This window comes from Ipomoea nil, unplaced genomic scaffold (genome assembly GCF_001879475.1).
Source record: "Ipomoea nil cultivar Tokyo-kokei standard unplaced genomic scaffold, Asagao_1.1 scaffold0688, whole genome shotgun sequence".
Lineage (NCBI taxonomy): Eukaryota > Viridiplantae > Streptophyta > Magnoliopsida > Solanales > Convolvulaceae > Ipomoea > Ipomoea nil.
In genome coordinates, this window is record NW_017617116.1 from 2,125,105 (window position 1) to 2,152,405 (window position 27,301).

At 34.3% G+C, this 27,301-nt stretch overlaps 2 protein-coding genes across 8 annotated transcripts; one reads left to right on the forward strand and one right to left on the reverse strand.

Annotated features, from left to right (window-relative positions):
- Positions 1-1,221: 1,221 nt before the first annotated feature.
- On the reverse strand, positions 1,222-1,776 carry LOC109175410 (transcriptional regulator TAC1-like). Its single transcript, XM_019324674.1, has one exon. It carries the CDS (start codon positions 1,774-1,776, stop codon positions 1,222-1,224), a length of 555 nt encoding a protein of 184 aa, XP_019180219.1.
- Positions 1,777-13,322: 11,546 nt separating this feature from the next.
- On the forward strand, positions 13,323-25,504 carry LOC109175937 (MATH domain-containing protein At5g43560-like). 7 transcript variants are annotated; one of them, XR_002053331.1, is made up of 15 exons: positions 13,369-13,459; positions 14,064-14,287; positions 15,845-15,956; positions 16,330-16,418; positions 16,512-16,580; positions 16,664-16,793; positions 17,305-17,463; positions 17,751-18,099; positions 18,770-18,882; positions 20,134-20,284; positions 20,564-21,030; positions 21,125-21,305; positions 22,884-24,428; positions 24,848-24,918; positions 25,216-25,504. XR_002053331.1 is itself a non-coding variant. In XM_019325322.1 (13 exons), the coding sequence occupies exons 2-13, from the start codon at positions 14,104-14,106 to the stop codon at positions 24,312-24,314; spliced, it is 3,435 nt and encodes a 1,144-aa protein (XP_019180867.1). In that variant the 5' UTR covers positions 13,323-13,380; positions 14,064-14,103; the 3' UTR covers positions 24,315-24,599. The 7 variants fall into 7 exon arrangements, 4 of the variants coding, with proteins under 4 accessions (XP_019180867.1, XP_019180866.1, XP_019180869.1 ...); XR_002053332.1 differs by lacking the exon at positions 24,848-24,918; XR_002053330.1 differs by lacking the exon at positions 24,848-24,918 and having other exon boundaries at positions 25,261-25,504.
- Positions 25,505-27,301: the final 1,797 nt, after the last annotated feature.

The window sequence follows — 27,301 nt, forward strand, 5'->3', positions numbered from 1 at the left end:
ATCTATATGTATTCAAACCTTTAATTTTCTCTACAATTCCTACAAACTAGCTATAGACCAAAGCCTAGCAAAGATTTTCTTTAAAAAAAATTAATTTAAACAACTATACATAGTCACAATAATAACTCCTTATTATAAAGTTAATTTGTTTATTATTGTAATTAAATCTCAATCACATAGTGCACAAAGGATCACGAGTTGAGTCAACATAACCAATATGCATGACTAAAAGCTAGCTCGTACGGAATTGTAGAAAAAATAAATCAGTTAATTTAATCATGTATTCTTCATAAATTACCACTAACATGAGAATACATAAGTCAAGAATATAATCTTGATCTAAACAAACAACTAAATAGATGCTTAACTGTGTTACAAGATACACTTACCACTAAACATTTAAACTTATATAATAAGTCACGACAATTTAACAATAATTACTAGTTAAGTTTAAAGACTGAATTGTTGAACCCTTACCGACGTTTAATTACTTTTAACGTAACAATTAATAATATCAAATGCATGCAACAACAATCTACCGATCAAAGATTAAATATAACTCTTAATAAATGATAAATAAACACTACTTCAAGTGATAAGTTTATATGTACTCTATGATCAAATGCATGTTTATATTCCTTAGACTACAAAATCTTTTGCAAACATCATTTCATAAAATTAAAAATGCTTGATGCTACCAAAGTAGTAGAACTCAGAAAGCAAAGATTATAAGTTTTGGGGATTTAATTTTATAGTAATCCTAGCAGGATAGTCTGAATTTGGAGTTGGAATGCTTCAAAGTCTGCAGGCTTTATTTGCAAACTAACAATGATATAGGACAAGACAGTATGTACCTCGGACCTTCATGAGTCGTCCCATGTTTTAATTTGTATGTAGCTCTTAATCTAATCATTCAAATAATTACATTAAACACTAAGAATCTCATCATGTTTTGTCTCCCAGTTAATTAAAGAGCTCAAGGTTCAGGCAGGTTCAATAAAACCCATAGTATATAAAGCTTAGTTTCATTGATATATTGAAATTAAATCAACTATAATACCCACAAATATGTATGTATACACACAAACAAAACTAGTGTGTATGTATATACATACAATTTTTCGAGAAAGTTGGTGTTTATAAAACATAGAGTAAATAAGAAAACAAGTAATATCATATCGTAGTATATATAGCCGTCATTCAAAACAGATCAAGAAACTGTCACATAAACGCTGAATTAGGGCCAAGACGGAGTTCCAAATCCACTTCACTTACCTCCATACCTTCCTTTCTTTCTTCCTCATCATCATCTGGGCTGCCAACTCTCAGGCTAAGATCTGCATCTCCATGCTGCAGGGCGAAATTCCGATAATGCCCACGATGATCCAACACTTGGAATTGGTAGCTAGGGTTTGACGACGATGATGGGAAGAAGAATTGGTGATACTTAACATATGCCCTTGAAGATGAATAGCAGAAAGTTTGCTCTTGTTGCTGTTGACTAGAGATCTGTGCAGCATATACTTGATGATTGGATTTGGGTTTTCTGGAAATTTCTTCTGCAGATTTTTGTTGATTATTATTGCAGGCCTGTTTGGCCTTCAACTTATCCTTCCTGTGAATGTTCATGTGGCCTCCCAGTGCCTGAGCGTTAGTAAACCCTCTCTTGCAGAAAGTGCACTCGTACGACCGCCCCACGCCGGCGTTTTCGTCGGAAAATTTTTCCGGCACGTGCTCCGATTCCTCGCCGCAACTGTCAGAACTGCTGCTCATCATGTTCAGATCAGCTTCAATAATTCTCCAAGAGAAACAAGCTAAGAAGGAAGAAAAATTTTCTTGTTTTGTTAGAGGGATATGATTTTAGGGCTGAGTATGAAAGAAAATGACAATATAATGGGGAATTTTGGGCTTGTTTTTAGCAGTGATGGTTTCACACAGTTTGGTGAATATCTGGGGTTTAATATGGAGATATATATTTCAACTTGGCGAGAGGTTTACGTTTGAATATATAGACAACATTATTAAAATTGGATCTTTTGTTTTATGTATTTATAGTTTACTAGTCTTTGGCCGGCATGTTGACGTCCACCGTTAAAATACGATTATATAATTACACTGATGTTTCAGGCCAGGGCAGCATTTCTACTGGGAAGTCATACATATTTTTCTAAAGAACTTTCCAGTGTAATTAATGTAGGTAAGTGCGCAACAAATTTAGCAACAATTATGCATGCCTAAAATGGACAGATTCCTTATGTCCACCGGTATTGATATTTGGCCATGTTACTGATTCATTGAGTCACTGTGATTGTCAAGGTTTGAACATTGATCTCTTTTCTCAAATACTGCATATTGAATCAGTGAGTTAAGTCTGTGCAAGCATACAAAGTATTTCTTCTGATCTTTAATTTGTAGTACTTGCATGTATGGACGCACACAAATCAATTTTTATATATATCATAGACCAAGGTCAATCTTGCATTGTGAATCCTAGTCTCAGAATTATGTGTTTGCGTAGTTGATATATTGTGTACATACAATTAACCGTTTATGTGTTTGTAAATAAATTAAAGATATATAACATTATATTTAACTACATACGCATAAATTGTTAATGAAAGTACAAAATATGTTAACAACAGATAGATGCACAATATACATTTAACATATTAATAATATTATATGTTTACGATTAACATATTCTCTGCCTACAACTAACAGTTTATGTGTTTGTATGTAGTTGTCATTTTATGTGTATCTAATTGACATGTTATGTGTTTTTAATTTATATATATAGATATAAACTGTTAACGGTAAATACATAATTTGAATGTTATTTTGAAATAAGATTCATAATGCAACCATGATATAATTTGCCCATACAAATAAGATGTTGATACCATAGGGAATATGTCCCTAATTTTGATCCCTACCCTTTAGAGGATTATTCAGGGACAAGGATTTCCTATACCCACGAAAATTAGCACTTATATGCCCATGCCAAATAACCTATGTACATGTGCTCTTTCGATATCATATGTGGCTTAATGGCTTATAATATAATATAATATTTATATAGTAATATATTAATATTTTGATAGTTTATTAGGATCAAATGATTATCATTAATTACATAATAAATTATAACTAGCTAGTTACTCAGACATGTTTCAATAACATAATACTGGACTTGGTCATTTACATTTCCACCCAACTATATTCATAGCTCCCTATTTGAACCTGATCATGTGACTTGCTAAACTAATTGCCAGAATCAATCGCTTACCGCCTTGCATAGTAGTTATCACCATGTTTTGATTGCAGGATCTATCACTTGAATTTTAGAACATCACCCATTGAAATCTTTTGAGTTCTAGTTCTGAATCGTAATCAGAATCGTCCTGTAATTATCCATATACCAGCTTCCATGAAATGTGTTCCAACATTTTTCATGTACGTTTGACATTCGACTAACTAGTTACATTATATTCCAAATTTCCAATGCACCCTTAATCTTAAGAGCAACATTGTATGGCTCTCTTAGGTCTTAAGTTCTTAATTAACGTATGCAAAACGCTGCATTAATTTCAGAAAGAAGGGTTAGATAGATGCACGTACAACTAACATTGTTTACGTACTAAACAAGAATTGTTGAACTCATCAACGTAACTGGCTGTACGTACGTTGGTATAAACACATGTCTTGTTTCCTTAATCCATATATGTTGTTAGCTGAGCTGGTTCCAGGTGACGGCCATAATTACGCGTTAATGACCATGTCTATATATCTAGCTAATTACAATGAATTGAAGTTCGTTAGTGCAACAGGACGGCAAGGCTAGCTGCAACTGTGTTTAGATCTTTATTATGATTGGGCACACCTTTATAAAATAATAATTAAGATGGAGAAGTTGAGGTTACTCCATTGGGTCAACAAGTTTGAAACTTTTTAGAAAGGTACGTGGTGATTTTGATCTTTTAATTATGATATAATATAATATATATACTTGATTCCCTTCTTAAATTATATATAGGGAGTATTATTTGTTGAAAAAAATAACATAAAATAGCAAGAAATGACATTTTAAGTGGCTATTTTGTGGTACAATTATTAGTGGGGTCCACTGTGTTATGCACGGGAAGGCAATAGTTAGTGTATGTTATGAGATACTTAAGGTATACGTGACGTTGGTTTGCACTATGGGAGATATCCTGCTGTACTTGAAGGGTATAACGACGCTAACTGGATATTGGATATTAAGGACTCCAAGTTCACGAGTGGCTACGTGCCTACGTATTTACACTAGCCGATGCCGCCGTTACATGGAACTCCTCAAAGCAAAGGTGATATCCAGATCCACGATGCATGGAATCTGAGATGATAGCCTTAAATAAATGTTGCGAAGAAGCTGAATGGCTATGCCATTTTCTCAAGGATATTCCTAGTTGGGAAAGACCCGTACCTCCAATATGTGTGCATTGCGATAGTCAAGTCACAATTGGGAGAGTATAGAGTCATATGTATAATGGTAAGTCTAGATATATACGTCGTAGACATAATACCATTAGACAACTTGTCTCAACTGGTGTTGTCTCGATTGACTACGTTAAGTCAAAAGACAATATAGCGGATCCGCTAACCAAAGGGTTAGGTAAAGAAGTTGTGGGGATGCTGACACGAAGAATGAGTCTAAAGCCTTTGGAATAAAAGTTTTATAGTGGATACCCAACCTAGTTGGCACCTAGCTAGGTTCAATGGGGCAACTAAATTATGGAACAAAACGTGTCACTATGGGGGTCTCGGACTCCCTACCACTCCTCGTTAGAAACGTGTCTCCCGTACGAGGTTAGCACGTTGATGCTTTAATGATTCGAAATGTCATGTGTGAGGTTCAAATGAGAATTGAATAAGACTCAATTCTTTAGAAACTCTTACAGAACCAGGAACGATGACCCACAACCAAAACGGACACAATCATGAGAACATATCGTGGTTGGGAGGTTCCTGTGTGAGATATGTCACATATCTCACCGTTTCTAGTATTCCTTAGTACTTCTTTGGTAAAATGTCATCTAGTTTCTTCTAAAGTGATAAATTGTAGTGATACCAGATTAAAAAATGAATGCACTTTAAAATTATTGTGCATCATCTCATCATCACTTCACAACTCATTTTATTTTGCGATATGATATATTCCACCTTTGGTTATTAACAAAATAATGATCGATGAATACCATTATTGGTATATAAATACATACACTATGTAAGTTAAATAAAAAGTGAAGTGTACGTGTAGGTATATATATGCAAGTGTATATGTTGTAGAATGATCATTAAGTTCAAGTACAAGTTTTTAGGATTACAACACTTATAAACAGGAGCTAGTGAGATAATACAACATATACACTTGCATATATATACCTACACTTAGTCCAAATTAGTAAAATAAGAATAAAAAGTAAAAATTTAATTTAACAAGCTAGTAAAACCTTCCGAGTTGAGAATGTTACATTTTCAATAGGCATAGATTTTGAGGAATTTTTACATGTTTAGAAAAGAGAAGATAAGATTTTCAAAAAAAAAAAAAAAAAAGAAAAGAGAAGATAAGAGGATGAAAAAAGAAAAAGTAAAACAAAATCTGAAAAAAGAAGTAGTTGTAGATTAACGATCTGGCTAGACGGATTCTGGTGTTTTTCACGTGGCAAGGGACATTCTTTTTGCGCGAGTTCACTTTAGAGACAAAAAATTAGGTTTTTGTACAATGGTCCTGTTTGGTAAAATGGCTGTTAGCTGATAGTTGTTTGTTGTTAGCTGATTGTGTTAATTTGAGGGTATAAATAAATGATAACATTAGCTGATTATAAAAAAGTGTTTGGTAAATTAGTTGTTAGCTGATAGCTGTTTGGTATAATTTCTTTTCTCAAAAAGCTAATTGAAAAAATTGCTTGGAGTAGCTTTTTGTATTTTAGCCTTTTGGAGTTGCAAAAAGCTAATTAACCAAACATTTATATTGATATTTTAACTAAATCAAACAATTAATAGTGGTCAAATAAGCCAAAATTGGGGCAAATTATGCTCTGGACCTGTGTCCACATTGAATTGTGGACACGGGCCCAAAACGACGTCGTTTTTAAAAAAAAAACGCGTCATTTAGTTATTAAAAAAAAAAATTCGCGCGTGTTTTGCCGTTAACGGCGTTAACGGCGTTATTTTTTTTTTTGATTATGAATGTACAGTTATGCCGTTATGAATGTACAGTTATGCCGTTATGAATGTACAGTTATGCAATTATGAAATTATGAACACAGAGCTCTAACATTATGAACTTACAATTATGAACATATATAGTGATAAAATTATGACCATGGGGCTTTAAAATTGTGAATATAGAGCTTCGAAGATTATGAATGTACAGTTATAGAGTTATGAATCTACAGTTATGGAGTTATGAATCTACAGTTATGAGATTATGAATCTACAGTTATGGAATTATGAATGTACAGTTATTGATCGAATTATGAACAAAGAGCTCTAACATTATGAACTTACAATTATGAACATATAGTGATAAAATTATGAACATAGAGCTCTAAAATTGTGAACATAGAGCTTCGAAAATTATGAATGTACAATTATGGAGTTATGAATGTACAGTTATGACGTTATGAATGTACAGTTATAGAGTTATGAATGTACAGTTATAGAGTTATGAACGTACAGTTATGGAGTTATGAATGTATAGTTATTAACATATAGTAATAAAATTATGAACATATACTTCTATAATAAAGTGATCTGAAATTTAAAAAAAAAAAAAAAAAAAAAAAAAAAAAAAGGAGATAACAGTGCCTAACGGCACTGTTACCCGTGTCCAGCAAGCATGCTGGACACGGGTCCAAGGCATAACGATTACAAAATTGGCCTATAGGCCAATTTTTTACCAAACAGGGCCAATAACCTATTTCATTCTGATCTTTCTCCTTTCCTTCAAAAACCTTTTCAAAAAACTACTATTGTGATTGCCTTGACCAAAGCATGAACTATCATGCTAGTAAACTTGTCGTATAACGCCATCAATGATGACAAATCAAGCCCACCAACTTTAGTTTGTTCTAGACACATTTGATCATTTACTTATAAATTGATCCATTTGTTACATTATTTTTTAAAAGTAATGATATATTGACATTCGTTAGTATGCTTACATATACACACTAGAGGCAATCGAAATAAATTTTATTTTGAATGTGGATCGAGCCTGAACTTGATTTTGAATTCAAGTGATGAAGCAAATTTTAGGGCGTGTTTGGTTCGCACATAGGAATTGGAATCGGAATTGATATCAAATACTTAGAATGGTAATGAGTTTTGGTGAAAGTATTTTGCATGTTTGGTAGTAGGGTGGAATGTGAATAATTATCAATATTGTTGTTTGATTATGTATGAGGAGGAATAATAGATTGAAATCCTTATTTTATTAAGGAATGAGTTTTTCAATTAAGAGGTAATCAAAACTCATAGTAGTGTTCTAAAAACTTATCAACCAAACAATAATAATGACTTTGATACTCATTCCTGATAGCTAAACCTATCAACCAAATACACCCATTACTCTTTTAAATTTATAAAGAATTAATAGTTTGCCATTGGCCAAGCACCTTGTGCTCAGATGGCACATCTGTGACTCCCCATGAAGGAAGGTCACAGGACCGAACCCCAGGTGGGGTCTTGACTCTTTGAACTGCAATAGATTGAAAAAGTATAGAACAGATACTACCTTGTAATAGAGTCAGTAACTCAAAAAAAAAAACAAAAAAAAAAAATAGTTAGCCATTGATTGCTACTCTTGAATTTGTAAAACAAAAAATGTGAAGATATTAACTGTCACAATTAGGGTTGTGCATAACCCGAGTAACTTGGATCGATGGACTCGAAACCCGCTTGAGGAGAATTGGAAACCAAATCCGGAATAGTTTTTCCAACTCGTTTAGAGTTAAATTTTGGATATATAATGGATATTGGGTTAGGGGTATAAAATGATAATTGATAACTGGTACATCTACATTATCTCTTTTTATCTTTATGTTTGATGGATAAATACGCACAAGGACTACTTGTGGGATCACCCGGTTGGTCCGTCAGAGCCACCCGATCGGTGCGCTAAGAACCACCCGATTGGTACGCTAGAACCACCAGTTGACTGGATCCCAATTGCTCGTGACCGATTGCGTTGCTTATTGTGAAGATTGAAAAGCCTAGTGATGATTAAAGACGCTTCAGGATTACCCTTGGGATCGCACCCGCAGAATCCCACCCGGTCGGTCCATCAGAGCCACTCGGTCGGACCGCTATGTGGACCAGTTTATAAGTTGGAGGACTTAGCTTACACTATAAGTAAAGGAGATCCATTTGCGTCTTATGCCACCCGGTTAATAACCTTTTACTTTGTGAGATGGGTGATAATCAATTGGATATACTTATTAAAAGGTTCAAATATATGGTATTAAGTTGATACGGAGTACATTTTAAAGATTTAAATATAATTGTCATAAGATACAACATTTAAGATGTTTTTCATTAATACCCAAAATCGTCCTCGACTATAGTGATTTTTCTCAATTTCGTCCTAAACGACTTTGGTGACCTAATATCGTCCCAGACTTTTGTGTTTCGCTCAATATAGTCCTCCATTTGTTATTTCGTCAAATTGGTGTTAAATAAAGGGACAATTCAGTAATGCCAATATTGATCTCTCTTTACTTTCAACTTGTGAAGTGTGAAATTCCTTTTTCTTGTACGAATTACACCCAGAATTACTCCCGGACCTGCAAATCAAATTTTATATTCACAGTTTTAGGAGTAATTCATAAAAAAAAAAAAAAAAAGATTTCGCAGTTCACATGTCTATGAGTAAAGAGATGTCAATATTAAAATTACTGAATTGTCTATTTATTTAACACCAAATGGACAGAATAACAAATGAGGGACTAAATTGAGCAAAAACACAAAAGTCTGGGACTAAATTGAGCGAAACACAAAAGTCTTGGGCGATATTAGGTCACCAAAGTCGTTTAGGACGAAATTGAGAAAAATCACTATAGTCGAGGACGATTTTGGGTATTAACTCTCAATAGACCTATTTTTTTTTCCCAAAATGACGAATACAAAAGTTTAATTGGATATACTTTGTTTTTTGTTTAATCTTGTATTTTTAAATTTAAATAAGAATCCATTTTCATAATGACCAATTATAATGTGACACATAAGACAACAAAAAACCTTACTTGATTTTGTAGAACTATATATATATACCGTATGAAAAATACTACATATACTCCTATTTCATACTCTCTACATTTACTCTCACACTTAAAATATTGATGTAGACACTTTTACAGGGACTCACATGAGAAAAATAATCAATCAAAACCCGTTACATTAGGAAATAAATTTAAGGGAGTAAGATTTTGAGTACATGTAATATAACTCATACAGTATACGTGAAAATATACATTTTCCAATGGTTGAACCCCAACCCTTAGGGTCCCCCACACCCCGGCCCGACAAAGCATTTTATTACATCTCATTTTTTTTTGGTCCTAATTCAGTATGACCAAAATACCCCTCAAATTTTTTGGTTTGTTTGTTGTTTTCTTTTTTCTTCTTTTTTAAAGTGAAAACCCGACCCAAACTCCAGATGCTACCTTTTACAGAAAGTCCAAAAAACCCCTGCATAACTGACAGCCATGGGTTCAGTCTTCTCCAATCTCCACATCCCTCACCGCCCACTGCACCGTTTTCGTACGTATCTATTATTTAACACAATTAAATATTCACATTATTATTTTTTAATACTATTGACTCTATTACAAGGTAATATTAGTTCTATAACATTTTCTAATTAATGCAGTCTAAATAATTAATACCCCACCACAGTGATTCGATCCTGTGACCTTCCCTCCAAGAGTGCCACAGAGGTGTCATCTGAGCACAAGGTGCTTGACAAATATTCACATTATTAATTTTAAAAACATAAAATAATTTTACTAGAAAATTTGTATTAAAAAATTTTACATATCATAAATATACTATGACTCTGTTTGACGGAACTTATTTAAGAGTTTATACCTTATTTTAACCTACTAATAAGCCATAATTTATGAACCGTACTGTATACTTTAGATAGTGGTACTCTCCTTTTATGTATATGCATGTACTTCTAACGAAATACATGATACAACTTTGTAAAATATACAATCTCAATATGGTTAAGCCTGTGCATAATAAAATTTCCCATCTTTTTTTATAAAAACCTATTATGCATTACATTATATTGGGAAAAGGGTCAAATAGATCATTGAACTGTAGACAAAAGTACAATTAAGCCATTCAACTTAAAAAGAAAGTGCAACTAAGACCTTCAAATTGTTATTTTGAGTCAAATAAGCCCAATAACATATTATTCACCTACAATAACCAGTCAAAAAGATTCCGATGACATTTCCAGCGAAAAAATCTGGCAACAACAAAATTAAAAAAAAAAAAAAAAGATGACTTACCATAGAAGACAACTGTTTGATCGTCTTCTGCGGTGGAGAAGGCAGCCAGATCTGGTCGCCTTCTCCATTGGAGAGGACAACCTCGAGGTTGCCTTCTCCAGTGTCCGGGAGAAGACGACCGGAAATTACCGTTCCGGTGGATTTTTTTTTTTTTTTTTTTTTTTTTTGCGACAGTCAACAGTGATTTTCGACGGTCAACATCAATAATTTACCCGTAACCTGTTGGTTATCGATTATTAGACTTATTTGAGTCAAAATAACAAGTTGAAGAGCCTAATTGTACTTTTACTTATAGTTCAATGGTCTGTTTAACCTTTTTCCCCATTGTATTTAATAAAAGTACATTTTCCAATCTATAAATGTGCAATACTAAGTTTTATAACTCCACAAACGACAAGGATGATATAATTGGGTGTTTATATTATTATTATAAGTATCATTATTATTATTACTACGATTTTGGAAAATGAGGAAAGGTGAAGCCCCCACAAATAAAATAAAAATATTTGATCTCACATGACACTAAGCATCCCGGCGTTATATCTCAGGATACACATAACAATATCTCTAAGATGGCAAGAAGACAACATCGAAAGGTCAAACTCACTACCACAGTTCCTAGTAAGTCAATTAATAACTTGATTCCATTCTCATAGAACATGGCACCGCGCATTCTAGTTCTTCTTCATCCACATCCCACATTCGTTGATTAGGTTCATTAAAGGACCGCTACATTCGGAAGTATTAGGAAATCATTATAAGAGGATATTAATAATATTGATGTATCTTTAAAGAAAATAGTGTGAATGTATTTAAGAGTTTACGTTTGAGATTTTGTTGATCTTTTAAAGTTTTATTTTTTCTAATATTTTAAAAATTAAAATATAAATATATTGAGAGTCACATAAGCAAAGTCCTTTATTCCTCACTCTCTCTCCTCCTCATGTTCCTTCCCTTTTTCCGTTTTTATTTTCCCTTCTAAATAAATGAATAATAAATTACTTCTAAATATAAGTTTCTCATAAAGAAAAAAAAAAAACAAAAAAACAAAAAAAAAACACACACACACATATAAACATACATTCACTTCGGGATCATGTTAAATTTATTATGATTACATCTATTTTGTACAAAACTAGGCAATTGATACAAATGTATAAAATAGTTTTTTTTTTTTTTTTTTGTAAATTTATTTTGGTATTATTATAGTTCTTTTTAAAAACTCTCTTTGAAATTGATAAAATAATAAAAATAAAAATAAAATATTCAAAATACAATTCGATATCACCATCCTGAAAATTATAACTTATTTTCAAGTAACAAACAAAATTCTCAGAGTAAATGATGAGAGTTCGATTATTGTAAATAAAAAATAAGATTATTTTTTATTACTATCTCGATATTTGTATGAGTGACGAAGAAAATCTATAACCATTATCAATGAGGTATTGTTGTTGGAGATAATGAACCACAATCGATTTAATATCCGTAAAATAATATTTATATATATACACACGAAATATATATAAAATATTATTGGATATATATCCGAAATATATATATACACACAAATATATATAAAACGGACTCAACGATTATATATACATGTATATCTACGAAAAAGATATACCAATATATATCAACCAAAAAGAAAATATAATCCTTAGATTATAATTCCAAAACAACAAGAAAGAACAGATTTTTGCTTAGAGCATAATCCAAAACAAGAAAGAAGAAGAAAGAAAGTACGAGTTAGGCAAAGTGCCTGTCTTTCCTTAAAACCTTATTTGTCACCTCCCAAAAGTGCTAGGAGCATTGTGGCCTAGGTTTCCCAGGATAAAACGTACAAAGGTTCGACGTTTGAGCACCCAAACGAACGAACCTGACGAACTAGAGCATGAGACGAACACAGCTACAAGAAGGGAGTAGGAGCAGAGATTTTGGAGCTGGGAAAACAGGATTTCAGTGTTGTGTGTGTTGTTTTCAGTCTGTTTTGAAACACTGCTGCTACACCCCTTCTTATATAGGAGGTGAGGAATCAATAGCATTTAGTTTAGCATTTAATCCACGATTTGTAACACCTGAAACAGCCACCATTATTGAGATTTAACTCAAAAATTCAAAAGGTGGAATTAATTCTGTAACTGTCCAGAACCAACGAATGGTCCGTGCTGTTTCTAGTTGGAATTTGCAAATTTGCCCGCGCGCGCGCGAGAGAGAGAGCCTCTATGCTATACAATTCTACAAGCTCCAAAAGAGCTCTTGTATAAAAGGGAGGTGAAATCCTCTTTCCAAATCAATGTGGGACAAAGCTCACTTTTCCCTTACATTTTTCCAACTCAATGAGTCTACTTTGAGAATCAATATCTCATTCACCCATTATCCGTTTTGAGCGTACAATATATCAATCTCTTCGTCTCACTACGAAGAACCCGAATCCACTTTGACCCGATCCAAATCGGAAGTGGACCCCACTGATAATTGTACCACAAAATAGCCACTTAACATGTCATTTTATGCCATTTTAATGCTATTTTTCCAACAATTGTAACCTTAATTGGCACAATAAGGTAAAATTAATTTAGATTATCTATATCTGATCGACGCAAATTATCTTGATATTACAGAATTTTAGATAAAATTATTTATAAGAAAGAAATTCTCTATATTAAAAAAAAAAAAAAAAAAAAAAAAGCTAAGGAAAACCAAGCAATTGCAACACTTTGATTTCACGCACAGTGAAACATATATAAATACTAAAATAAAATATTAAAAAAAAAGGAGAAGAAAATGTTTCGCTCGCCTCTGCTCTGCTGCCTCTGTGAGTCTATAATCTCTTCTTCTAATTTCTCTTCTCTCTGCAGCTTTCGCTATTGATAAAACTCCCTCCGTTGCTGAAGGTCTGCGCTTTTCATCGATCCGCCCTTCCGATTACCTCTGTTTACACTCTTCTCAGATTCGCCTTCTTGCTTTAGGGTTTCTCTTTTTTTCGGTCTGCCTATTTCACTAATTTCAATTTTTGATCCCTTCTCGGGGAATTTGGGGTTTTGAATTTACACTTTGTTTCCTGAGTTTAATTCCATGTGTGGGTTTGAATCTTTACTTGTTTTTTCAGCATTTAACTGATTATTTTTTTTAATCTAATTATTTTGATTCAATGTGGAGCTTGATTCTCTGTGTTGATGTTGCGAATTTGTTTTTGATTTTTTGTTTTTCGTTTTAGGAAGCATGTGATTAGGGTTTATTGATAATCAGAGGAGTATGGTGATGGTTTTGCGGTGTTGATGTTATGTCTGTGAATTAGGTAGACTGATAATGTTTAATGGAGTTTAGATGTCAGTATTCAGTAAGATATACTGAGTCTGAGATACAGAATGTTGGGATATCTTCTCTGGGGAGTTTAGAGTTTTGTGTGGGTTTGCTTTTGGGTGGATAAATTACTTGGCTTTGTTTTCTGTGTCTGTAAATGTCCTGTTGGGGCTGATCACTTTTGTGTTGAGACAGGTGAAGTTGGAGTTGTGTTGTGGTAGTTTTGGTGTGGGAAATGGCTGCAGTTATGAATGAAACAGCAGGAGTGGGAAGGTCTTTGGAAGGAGTATCTAGTGCTCAGCAGCTTTATCAGTCTGGTGAAGCACTTGCAGAATGGAGGTCTTCTGAGCAGGTGGAGAATGGAATTCCCTCAACATCACCACCTTATTGGGACAGTGATGATGATGAAGACAACGGTGGTATTGTTAATTTTTTTTATTTTTTATTTTATATTCATGCCGTTATTAATTGTGTTTTCCATTTTTTCCCTATATATTGACAGATACGTTGTGGGCAGTGGTTGTTTTTTATTTGTATGATTTATTTTTATTTTTCAGAGCTTTTTTTTGGCTTGTTCTTTGTTGTTTAATTTTTGAAAGAAGATTAGTGATTTTCTCTGAAAAGATTCTCTACTTTATGCCAAGATATGAATATATGATAACCTGCAGGGTATTATACTTGACTGTTGGATAGTTGGGCCACACTTGGATGGAACTCACAATAAATTGCAGTTGCCCGACTCGTCTACTTGAGCCAATATTTTTATTGCAAATATGTCTATAGGGAACTGCCATGTACTCAAATTTGAACTATTACATTATTGTCTGCACTGCCTCAGTTTGTGCTTAGGCCATCAGCCATCTCAATTGGTTTTGAACTTTTGATCACTTTCAATTTTTTTTTTTTTTTTTTTTTTTTTAGCATTTGTATTTTGTCTCAGCTGATTCATTGCATCAGAGATTTTAGTTTGATGTTTGTCTCATATGATCAAGATTCTTAATATAGAACAAAATGATTACTTCTTAAATACTATTTGAATCAAGTAATAAATTGTTACGGTTGAGAGTATGGATGAAAACAGGCATTGACAGCTCTTAGATTGTATCTGTAAATTATTTGCTATCGTCTAGGTAGCACAGAAATGGGAAACGGAGATATGGGACACAGGGAAATGTCAGACGTGAAACATTTGGGAATTTGAAATTCTCTATTCCTCTAATTGAATGCTTTTGTTATTAATAATTCTTTTCCCTATTGAAAATACATCCTCCAAGATTTGGGCTTGAGGTGAAAATAACCTTTTATCTCATGTTACTTTTATGGAACATAAATTTCTTTGTAGTTTCCTACTTATTATACAAGTAAATACCTATTTAGGTCCCTTGAGTTAAAGCAATAATTCCATATTTGGTCCCTTGTGACACATTTGGTCCTCAACTTAACAAAATTGTTTTATATTCAGTCCAAAATCATTTCACGCTTTGTCCAAATTCAAAAGGAATGTAGAACAATTTTGCAAGTTGACCACGTGTTATGTGGGACTAAAAGTGGAATTGCCACTGTACTAAAGGGACCAAAATTGTAATTAACTCTACTTATACTATTATGATTATCTGAACATTCTTGTAGCAAAGTGAAATTAAATTTATTCTAGATGAGTTACTTTCTGATCAAAATCTCATGCTTTTTGCGAGTGTGCTTTGAAGTGCCATCAAGAACATATAACCATCTTTGAGACCATAAGAATTCTTTCAGTACTTACTGCAATTTATGATCTAATCCCATTGTTAATGGAGAATGGTTTTCTAATGATTAACTTATTTTTCTTCATCTTCAGCAGTATGTAACTGTTTAAGTGATAATTAATGATGATTTAAATGTAGGTGTAGTAGATTGATTATTCTTCTTTTCTGTTCTTTATGTGTTCGTTTTTTATTTTATTTAAAGTCATCATCATCTTATTTTCTGGCTCGTAGGACCCAAGCCTTCTGAACTATATGGAAAATATACATGGAAGATTGATAAGTTTTCACAAATTAACAAGAGAGAACTTCGGAGTAATGCATTTGAGGTTGGCAGCTATAAATGGTAATATGTCTGTGAGCAAAAAAATTTCATCAAATGTGCTCCTTCGATTGTTGTGCAACAGCAATGCTTGTTTATGGAGCCATCCTTCCGCTGCTTCTGTAATATTACAGCTTCTATACTACGATATAGAAAAGCATGCACCCATTTTGGCTATATTTTTATATGATATCCCCATTTAAGTTGTAAGTATTGTAGCTGCATAATTGATTGTCTTGATTGATTCCGAGTCTGGAGTTTCTGTCAAGGAGCAGTTTACTGATATCAGCTCAATCTGAACTCTGAATGACTGTCTGTTGTGTTTCATGTATTATGTTCTTCTTTGCGAAGTTAAAACAATATTTTCTTATTCTTTTCATTAACTGTTTGGTGGCAGGTATATTTTAATTTACCCCCAGGGGTGTGATGTCTGCAATCATCTCTCTCTGTTTCTTTGTGTGGCTAATCATGACAAGCTTCTTCCAGGTTGACAATATTAGTAATTCACATTGATCTCTTTTGATACATAAATTCTATTATTATCTCGTTTTGATATTCTCTCTCATTTTGTTAAAACAGGATGGAGTCATTTTGCACAATTCACGATAGCAGTGGTGAATAAAGATCCTAAGAAGTCCAAATATTCAGGTTATTTAATTTAATGATTTCTTGTAACCTCTCTTGACTCTGTTTACTATCAGCATTAAAAATGCTTTTACAAATTTCTGCAGATACCTTACATCGCTTCTGGAAGAAAGAACACGATTGGGGCTGGAAAAAATTTATGGAACTGTCAAAAGTTCTGGATGGATTTATTGATGCTGACACATTGATAATTAAAGCTCAAGTCCAAGTTATAAGGTGTTTTACTGGTCATCTTTCTTACCATTCAATTGCCCTCCCCCCCACTCACCCAAATTTAAGGTCATATTTCATAACCAAATGAACATGAATAGGGTTTGTGCTCAGTGTATTATTATCTGGTGATGATAATTAGTTGCCAATTTGGTAACTTCATTATGTAGTTTTGCTTCTTGTTAATATTACTCTGCCTGTTAGTATTTGATGATTTGACTAGATAAAGAATACAAAATGGAGTCACTTGGGAATTGTTAGCACCGAAAAAACATCCCAAAAGAAATTGATATTTTCTTTGGTTGTGTGTTTTCTGTTTACTATTGTTTAAGGTTTGTAGTTAGCCCTTGAGGTCTGCATGTAGAAATCTGTCATGTTTGTTTGGATCTCATGGAGTGAAATGAATTATGATTGATTATAATGATCTATGGTTAACTTCACTTGCACCTAGTCCTCTACACTTTCTCTAACCTTTATGTTGATGCTCACCAATAGTATTTTGGACTGTTGTTTGTAGGGAGAGAGCTGATCGTCCCTTTCGTTGTCTTGACCGTCACTACCGGCGAGAACTTGTTAGGGTCTATTTAACTAATGTGGAGCAAATCTGCCGCCGTTTTGTAGAAGAACGACGAAGCAAACTTGGAAAATTGATAGAGGATAAAGCTAGATGGTCAGGGTAAGAGTTCTTTTAATTATTTGATCAGTTATTTTTATATTATCATGCTGACATGAAGGTTTCCCTGAAAGTCAACTTGTGGAGATTCAATTTCCATATACTGTCTAGTCTAGTATCTATGGTCACTGAATTTGGATATATGGTTACTGTATTAGCCTTGCTTGTCCTTGTGCAAAATGGAAAAATTCTCAGCAATTCATCAGATTTTACTACCTCATATATGCAGCAATTTTTGAAACTTGTATTTAGCCTTCTTCCTAATATGTGGAATATATCTTATATTTCAGTTTCTGTGCTTTCTGGCTGGGGATGGACCAAAGTTCCAGACGTCGCATGTCAAAGGAGAAAATGGATGCAATATTGAAAGTTGTTGTAAAGCACTTCTTTGTAGAAAAAGAAGTCACATCTACTTTGGTAATGGACTCCTTGTACAGTGGGCTCAGGGCCCTAGAGGGTCAGTATAAGGGCAAGAAAGGTAAGGGCAAACATATAGATTCAGAGGAACAACCAGCGCCTATAGTACGTATGGAAAAAGACATGTTTATCTTGGTGGATGATGTGCTTTTATTACTTGAGAGGGCTTCCCTGGAGCCACTGCCTCCTAAGGATGAGAAAGGTCCTCAGAACCGTACCAAGGTAATGTCATCTATTTGTTATAGATTTGTGCAAAATTATGCCTTTTAATTGTTTGCTGAAATATAGTGAAGTCATAAACTGTTTGGACATTCTTGAATTTCCTACTTTTACCTAATGCTTTCCTTGTAAAGTAATCAGTCTTATATATGTGTTCTGGTATTTTGAATGATGTTAATAAGAAGAGTCAGCATGAAGAAGATTTTACTTGGTATTCTTATGTGTGCTAAAATATTTTATATAGCAAAACGCTGTAGGTGTACAAGAATATCTCTAGCATTCTGCACAATTAGTTGATGCCAGATAGTAAGTGCACATCATTAAATTTCAGTGTCTTTTGAAAAAAAAGGATTTTTCATTTATTTTTATTTTTAGTTTAATTAAATGGTTATTGTATTCAACTTCTGGCTATGCTTATCTTATTGTTTATTATGCTGAATATGTCAGACTTTTTAGATTGAACTGTATATTGCATATATCTAGATACTAGATTGTCTGTAACTCTGTATAGTTATTGCTTCAGGCATCATGAAACATAGATAGGGCGTGGATGGATGTAGGTATATTATATAGGTCAATGAGCAAGTCTTGCTCTGCTCTCTCAACTATTGCCCTGTTGTGTTTCAGAATTAAAATATTTCTGGTTTCTCATTCTAAATAACTATTGTTTAAGGATGGAGCTTCTGGAGAGGATTTCAACAAAGACTCCATCGAGCGTGATGAAAGACGCCTTACTGAACTGGGTCGTAGGACCATTGAAATATTTGTCCTGGCACATATTTTCAGGTAAAATTTACTTTGCACTTTCTGATCTTTGTCGTTCACCTTAGTTGCACTGACAACATCTCTATCTCTGCATTGAAACCATTAGAATCTGTTGTGTTGGCTAATCCTAATTCTCACTCTTAAAGCCATCTGCTGGTTTTTGGGCTAACTGTTATTGTTGACATCTAATTTTTCTCATTGATATTCTTATAGTAGATGTTTCTAAAAGCCATTGAGAATCATTAGAAATGAACTATATTTTCTGCTGTGTTTTATTTTTCAAATTTAGTTTTGTGTACAACCTCCTTGTGCATCACCTCACATGTTGAGGAACTGGCAGCTTCTGTTGTGTATGATGCTTCAGTAATAGCATAGTCTTATCCTGGTTCTGAGAATGTTTTCTGTTTTATGGATGTGACTAGCTTTTGGGTATTGTTAGTGAAAATATCAGAATTGCTTTTTTGGAAGTTTGTTCATAACTTATCGATGCAACAAGGTAGTGTTTTTCTCTTCTTCAAACATCATTTTTTTTAACAAAGAGATTTTATTAATATCCAAAATGTTCTGTACATGGATCCAAAAGTGATCCCAAACAAGAGGCAAAGCCTTAATAGCAACACAAGGGACCAAGCCTTAAATCTACACAGACTTATCAACTATAATACCAGCGCAAAGCCAGGCTTAACCTCTGTGCAATCCTATCTAATCTACCTATTAAGTATAAGAACTGACCAACCCATTTACTGTATGAAACATCACACACAAGCACAATAATCCATTTGTCTTTGATATCTTTTGAGGTGCCTTTTCACACTGCCTTACTGAGGAAACTGAAAGCTTCTTTCACCTGTGATTCTTAATTTCTTGCACCAAATGTGAAGTCTGTTATTTTGGGTATTGTTAGGGAGAATGTTGGAGCTGATTTTGTTGTACTTAATTAATAACATATCCATGCAACAAGTAAGTGATGCTATCTTGTCTCCACAAAATCCAATCCATGCATGTGTATAGTCCTTTTGTCTTTAACATTCCTTCAATTATGATATCTATCTGCCTTGGCCTTATCTTTTACCAATTTCTCTAAGCAAATAAGATCTTCTACATATTTTCCTTGTTTCTCAGGTGTTGTTTCTTGGTGCCTTGTTTGTTGGATCATACTATTCATTCCTTTTGATGCACATTATTATCAGGATCATTTAGATATTATTATTTTATGATTTTTAATCCTTCAACGCTTCATGGGTACCTTATTTTTATTTTTATTTTTTGCAGTAAAATAGAGATTTCTTATCAAGAAGCTGTTGCTTTAAAAAGGCAAGAGGAACTCATTCGTGAGGAGGAGGCGGCGGCATGGATGGCTGAGACTGAGCTCAAAACAAAACGTGGAGCATCTGAAAAGGAGAAAAAATCAAAGAAAAAGCAGGTATTCTATTTGGATGCATTGTTTTCTTTTGTGGGGAATTAAAGAGTGCACTTTCTTGAGTTCTTCCACAACTGGTTCTCAGTTCTTATCAAAAGCTAGTTTATTACTCTGTAAAATGTTTTGGTGATTGTGATGTATGGATCTGAATATAATAAATTCTCCTGATGTGTAATACAAATTCTAAGGGTGTCAGGACCATTGAGAAAGGAGGTTGTTTCACATGAGACAACATGAGATATATTACAAATAAAACTTCTTCCTGCTTACTTTATACTTCAGGGCAAACAGAAACGCAACAATCGCAAAGTAAAGGATAAACTGAGGGATGAAAAGCCTGGTGTCTTGTGGCAAGACAAGACTGAAGAGGAGCCATTAAATGGTGAGGGGAAGGACTACTTCACTGAGGAGCCAGAAAGTATACCTGAAAAACCTGATATATTAGAAGAAGTTTCAGACATCTCTGATTCAGTCGACTGTGTTCCTGAAGTACTTAATCGTGAATCAGAAGACAGAGATGTGAGCCCTGTCAATTGGGATACTGACACGTTAGAAAATCCTCCCGTAGAAAGCAGCTGCAGTGAATTAAGTGGCTTTGCATCTGCGCAGAATGGAGTGGCTGGGAGGAGAAGCCTTTCTGCAATGGATGATAGTTCATCAACCTGCTCAACAGACTCAACTCCCTCAGTTATGAATGGGCATTATGGAGGAAATGCTTCAGATCATAAAAACCAAATATCACCCGGCAGGTCTGGTATTTGTTTTTTCAATTAAATGCTTATGTAATATGTGTATAGTTTGGATCCTGATATTTTTATATATATTTGTATTACAACTTACTAGAGAGAAGAACCATCGAGCCAAATCAGCTTGTAATACAGCTAGGGCGAATGAAATGCAAAGTCGGCAATTAGACAGTGTTTCTAATGTAGCCATACTGAGTGATACAAGTGGGAGTTGCAAGGCAATACCTGAATCTCAGGCTACTTTTCTTTCCTCACCTGAGCAGCATGTTGTGAAGAAGGTGGGTTGTCTTCTCCTTTTCTTCTATGAGGAAACAAATAGCTGCTTAAGAGGCATTTTTGGTATTATGATAAAAATGACTATTTCTGAGAAGCCAGAAAAAGCTAATACTATGCCTCCCTTGGAATGGCTATCCCTGTTGCAAAAGGAATAGCTCATTCCATGGACTATAAGGATATACCAAAAATGCTACTGCCTACTGGCACTCCTAGGATGATTGTGATTTAAGTACTGATGGGCATAAATAATGGTTCTCATGTGAAGTCTAAACTATTATCTCTGAAGTTGTTCTGAAGGCATCTCATTCCCTCTAAATCCATCTCTAGCTACTGAATATACAATGCATATGCATGTGTAAATGTGTGTGTGTGTGTGTGATATGCACAAGTAAATATATGTTTTAGAAAGAACCTACAGAGTCCTTGGGCATAACAGGAAATAACCGTTTAACTTATTTCCTTGTATGTGTGTGTACATAGCAGGAATCACTGTTACTGTTCCTCAGTGTTGCAAAAATCCTGCTACACCAATTAATCGGTGCCTAGACGCTAGGCGCTAGCCGGCTGCCTAGCATATTACCATAATCGGTGGTCTAGGCGGCTGTCCGACTAGGCCGCCTAAGCCACCTAGGCACTGACCGCTTAGGCCTCCTAGGTGCTGCCTAGGCACCGACTATGTCGTCTACTCGGCCGATTAGCTATTGTTCCATTCTTTTTTAAATGGGTTATTTCACTCAAAATGACATCGTTTTGAGCAAAATAACCCTAAATTGTTCAAACTCTAGATGTTTTTTATGTTAATGTTTAATATTTTAATATTAACTATTAAAGTATTAAATAGTTTATAATTATCAAGTCTTAAAAAATTAAACAAATTTTTTTAAAATAAAAAATAAAATAGAAAATACACGGGCGCCTGGTTGCCCTGACTGCGCTAGGCCAGAGGAGTGCCTAGCGATTTTTTCAACCATGCTGTTCCTGGACATTGGCTCTATTAGAGTGCTCATAATAGAAGTTATAATATGAATTAATAAAACATTTATATCAGGGATTATTTTTTAAAATACATTTTTGGAAGATTGCTTTTATTTCAAAATTTTTAAATTTCAATTGATTTAGTTTATTTACAAATGTCACATAAATTATGATTGTTAAGCTGAATCATTTCTTTTGCACTTAAATCAAATACTTTTTCAACAATCCGTACCGACTAAATATGGACTTTTGGAGGAAAGAAGGGATTGTGAAAGATGAAAATTTCCCCTCTCAATCACTCATCTCTATACATTTGCGATATATTTTCAAGCAAAGCGATATATTTTTAAATTATTTTCTTACTGAACAGGGATTTCATATTAGTATCATCATTATTATGAGTACTATGACAGCTAAAAGATTATGAGAAATCTTTTCGAGGAGAATTTCAAGGAAAGTGCTAAATGACTGGATTTGAATTGACATTTAATTTCTGAAATTGGCATGTAAAACGTGACTCATCGTTTATTTTACCTGCTATGTTTTTTCCTATGTATATATATTGTATGTATAAAATGAGCAGCTGGTCTATTTTTGAATAACAGGAAAAAGTCATTTCTCAGGAAAGAAAGCTCGATAGAACTGATGTGGAGGGACCCTCAATGTACAAGACAAGTGTGCTGTCTCCTCCCAGGAGTCCTCCCAAGGAAGTCGCGTCAACACTTCAGTCAAAGTCAAAGATCCTGCCTTCTACTGTTTCTGTTACAGTCAAAAACCCATCTCCAGATATCCCCAAGCTGACCGATAAATTAGCCAAATCAGCAATGCACCCGGAAAGTGTAGTAGCAAAGACAGATAGTAATAGATCTCTTGATGCACAAGTTATCAAAAAATCTTCTTCTACTCAGCAAGTTCCTATTGCAGCAGATGGGCCCTCAGCACATCAAGTTCCTACTACCACCAGTGACTTGTCCTGTTCACAAATGCCTGCCACCTCAAGGTCCTTGAGTGCTCCAATAGTTACTGGACCTAGGCCAACTGCTCCTGTTGTCTCCAATGTTCAGACATCACTGCATCTGACACGTTCAGTGAGTGCAACTGGTCGCTTAGGTCCTGACCCTTCACCAGCAACACACAGTTATCTTCCTCAATCCTATCGAAATGCAATGATGGGTTCTCCAGTAACTGGTAGTTTGGGTGGTTTTAGTCAACCTCATTCCCCTAGTTCAACAAACTCCTCGCACTCGTACTCTGAACCACCTGCTATGATTTCCAGGCCAGTGTTCCTGCCACAGGGGCCAAAAAGAACAGAACCAAGCTCAATTAGACCAAGCTTTTCATATGAAATGGTGAATCATGATTTGTTGCAGAATGGATCCCAGTGGATGGAGTGCTCACAAAGGGATGGTAGGAGTGCAACCCATGATGGTCCTTCTGTAATAGATAGCATTCGGAATTTTGACATGTACAAGCCGTCAAACAGTCAAACCCATGATATTTCAGCTCAGTCGCTAGCATGCACATCTGGACGTCCGTCCCAGAGTGTACTGGCAGATGAATTTCCTCATCTTGACATTATTAATGACCTGCTGGATGATGATCTTGGAATTGGGATGGCTTCTGGACTGGATCCAAGCTTTCAAAGTTTTAGCAATGGTCCTCACCATCATCTAGCTCGGCATTTCACCTTCCCAGGTGATGTTGGTTCAGCTGACCTAGGTCCATCTACTAGCTCTTGTAGGTTAGAGCGGACACTGAGCTATCATGATAATGGGTTCCTACATAGGTATCCAGGGGGAGGCCATTTTGATACTGGTAGAGATATGATAGCGCAGCCTAGTCCACAAAGTTATGTGAATGGGCAGATGGATGGAATAATTCCTAGCCAATGGCAGATGGTTGCTTCTGATGCATCTTACCTTGGAATGAGGAGTGCTGATAGTGATGTTGGCTACCCGTATCATGTCCCTGATTATTCAAACATGGCATGTGGTTTCAATGGTTATACAATGTTCCGGCCTTCAAATGGGCTCTGAAGGAGGGTGGGTCTTATGCAGCTTTGCCTAGGAATGAATATATGGGCTGGTGTCCCCATTGTGATAAAAGAATGCTTTGGTCTTAGATTTGGAGTGAAGTGTCACCCTAAAAAGGTAAGGCAACATTTTGTAAAGAGTGATTTTGCGTTTTATGTTCACAACTTTTAGGTTTTAAAAACGCTATCGCCCCCCATATTGGGGATTTGATGTTTGCGAAGTTCATGCTTGTCTTGCTTCTTTTGACCAAATAAGAGCAAATGAGTCTAACCTTTTATTTACTGATGATATATGATATATGATATATGCCCACTTGGTAGTAGGGGTGAGTGATCAAAGGTTGTGTGGTGTTGTTTATCCTTTCTCATGCTTTCTATGTTGATTCAACATGCTTCTGCTCTATATAGTCTATACTATTCTTGTTCATGAATTGGATATGCTTCTTGGCAAGAGGTCAATAATGCAAGCAAGCTGAATCTGTTTTGAGGTGAAAACTTTAGAAGCTGAAACAAGGCTTTATGCCAAATTTTACAAAGGGGTGTGAGTTATATTGAAGATGATGGTATGGTTTACTAATGCATGAGTAATGTGAAACTTGATAAGGAAAGTATCAGCCAATTTTGACTTATTTGACCACTGTTAACTGTTTGACTTGGTTAAACAATTTGATTAATTAGGTTTTTGTAGCAACTTATTGTTTCAAAATGCTAAAATTGAAAAAGCTGTTCAAAGTAGTTTTTTGAGAAAGTCAATTTGCAGGTGTTAACGATTAATTTACTGAACATTCTTCTACAATTGGCTAATGCTATTAACTAGTCAAACCCAATCAGCTATCAACTATCAGAGATAACAGTTATTTACCAAATACCCTCAATTTGTTAACTTGTACGTTTTTCTAATTCAGAGTGGAGATATGACAGCCTGTAAACGTAGCCTTAATGATTTGCAGTACACGTTGAATTCATGCTCCACACTACTCTTCCATTGTTTCAACGGTTGCAGAATCAACAAGTAAAGAAGAAGAAGATAGGAAATGGTGACCTCCCTTTGTGTATTATATTAAATTAAGTCCAAGAAATGGCAAAACAGTATGCCAGAACAAAAAGTGAAAGTCTAATTGCTGTTCAATGCTTACAGGGCACTCTCGCATTGCACATTATTCCCTCACTCAAATAAGTCTGTTGCTTTATGTAGTGTTTCGATTAGTAGATGGAAAATAAATTAAATAAATCTATGATAAAAGACAATAAGTTAAGGGTGTGTTTGGAAACTCGAAAATTATTTTTTGAGTTTTTGGTGTTTGGCTATGCAAAGAAAAGAGAGGTCAAAGGAAAATGACACATAATCAATGGAAAATGAGGCTTCATTTCTGGAAGATGACTTCCCCTTCTTTTTGGGGGAAGTCATTTTCCATTCTTTGATTCTCTCATCTTATGGCCAGAGAATTTCCGCGTCCATCAGACTTCACCAACACCTATTGCGCAGTGTTCTCTCCTCTTCGGATTTAGTTTTCGATCTGTCGCTGTACTTTTTCCGGCGAACAGAGAGAATCAACAATAGGAACTGCTTGGGTGACTCGCGCGCGATTTATCTCATCCAACGACTCTTTGACAGGGGATGTGGGGTTTGGGATTAGTCTAGGGTAGTGTATCTTACTCTTCCATGCATATACTATTCTATAATCAATTCTTTCATTAATTTTCTACAAACTTCTAGAAAAATGACTTTCAATCGCTGAAATAGTTTTGCTTTCTTTCAATAAGAGAATTACATCAATTTCAGCTGGGATTAAATTTGTAATTGCCGCCAAAAACAAGAAACTCCCTGTGGAATTAACTCTCACACACACACGTGTGTGTGTAATTTTCGTCTCCAATTAATATGAAATTGTAACAGTACCCTCTAATTAGTCATCAAGGTGGCATATCTAATCGTTCAACTATTACAATTTTAATTTTTATGTTTACAAATACTCTAAACCCCAACTAATGCTCTCTACTCCATCTAAAATCAACTAAATCATTCATGGAGATCATTTCCAATGTGTAATAGGAACTTGCTTAGTGTTGTTTAGGTTTTTGTTCAATAAAATCAATATGCAAATACAAATTTCCCCTTTCTACGTTAGTGTTGTTTAGGTTTTCATCCAAAATAACTTTATCCATATGTTAAGATCAGACTAAATACATTACCTTGGTAATTATTTAGGGAAGTGCTATTGCAAATTCATAATAATTATGGACTAAATTAAAACTACAAATTCCCATATATATTAATATCCTCAATAAATAATTGTGCTAAAGTATACTACCCTCAAGTTCGCAACTCATATACATTAACACTGATAAATACTTCATTTATCATGCTTACTATCCCCTAGTTAAATACTTAAATCAACTTCTCTTTTCTCACAAAATTTTATGTTTTCTTATAATTTTTAAATTCAATAATATTTTAAATATAATTTCTAAACACCAAACTATATATTATGAAAAATTGAATCGTAAATAACCTTTAAATCATGAGTATCTCAAATCATTTTAAGTAGAGCTGTCATTATATTTTTCTTAGTCCATAATGGGTGGCTGAAAAAAGAGGTATTTAAATATATGACGAACAAAAAAATAAAAAATAAAAACCAATATAATAATAGAGTTAAACCATTTTTATACTAATTAATAAAATTCTTAGTGGCAATTAATCATTTTATACTAATTAATAAAATTCTTAGTGGCATATGACTAGGAAAACAATAGTTATATGATACGCATATGGCAAATGTCGTTGCGTATTGCATTTGAAATTTCTTGTTTATATATGTATAATTGGCAAAATGGAAGATAATGTTGTCTTAATTAATTATGAGTTGAATATTAAGGTTGATCAATTTTGATGGCGTGTTATCATGTAATTATAATAAAACAAACATATACTATACTCTACTAGTCATTTAGACATCACATAAATTAAACAAGAAACATGTAGAATAT

Excerpts from the sequence above, each read along its gene's own strand:
- LOC109175410 (XM_019324674.1), bottom strand. The coding sequence starts at position 1,776 with ATGATGAGCAGCAGTTCTGACAGTTGCGGCGAGGAATCGGAGCACGTG.
- LOC109175937 (XM_019325322.1), top strand. The coding sequence starts at position 14,104 with ATGGCTGCAGTTATGAATGAAACAGCAGGAGTGGGAAGGTCTTTGGAA. Across the intron at positions 17,464-17,750 it reads GATAAAGCTAGATGGTCAGG|TTTCTGTGCTTTCTGGCTGG; the intron begins GTAAGAGTTCTT and ends CTTATATTTCAG. Across the intron at positions 18,100-18,769 it reads GTCCTCAGAACCGTACCAAG|GATGGAGCTTCTGGAGAGGA; the intron begins GTAATGTCATCT and ends CTATTGTTTAAG.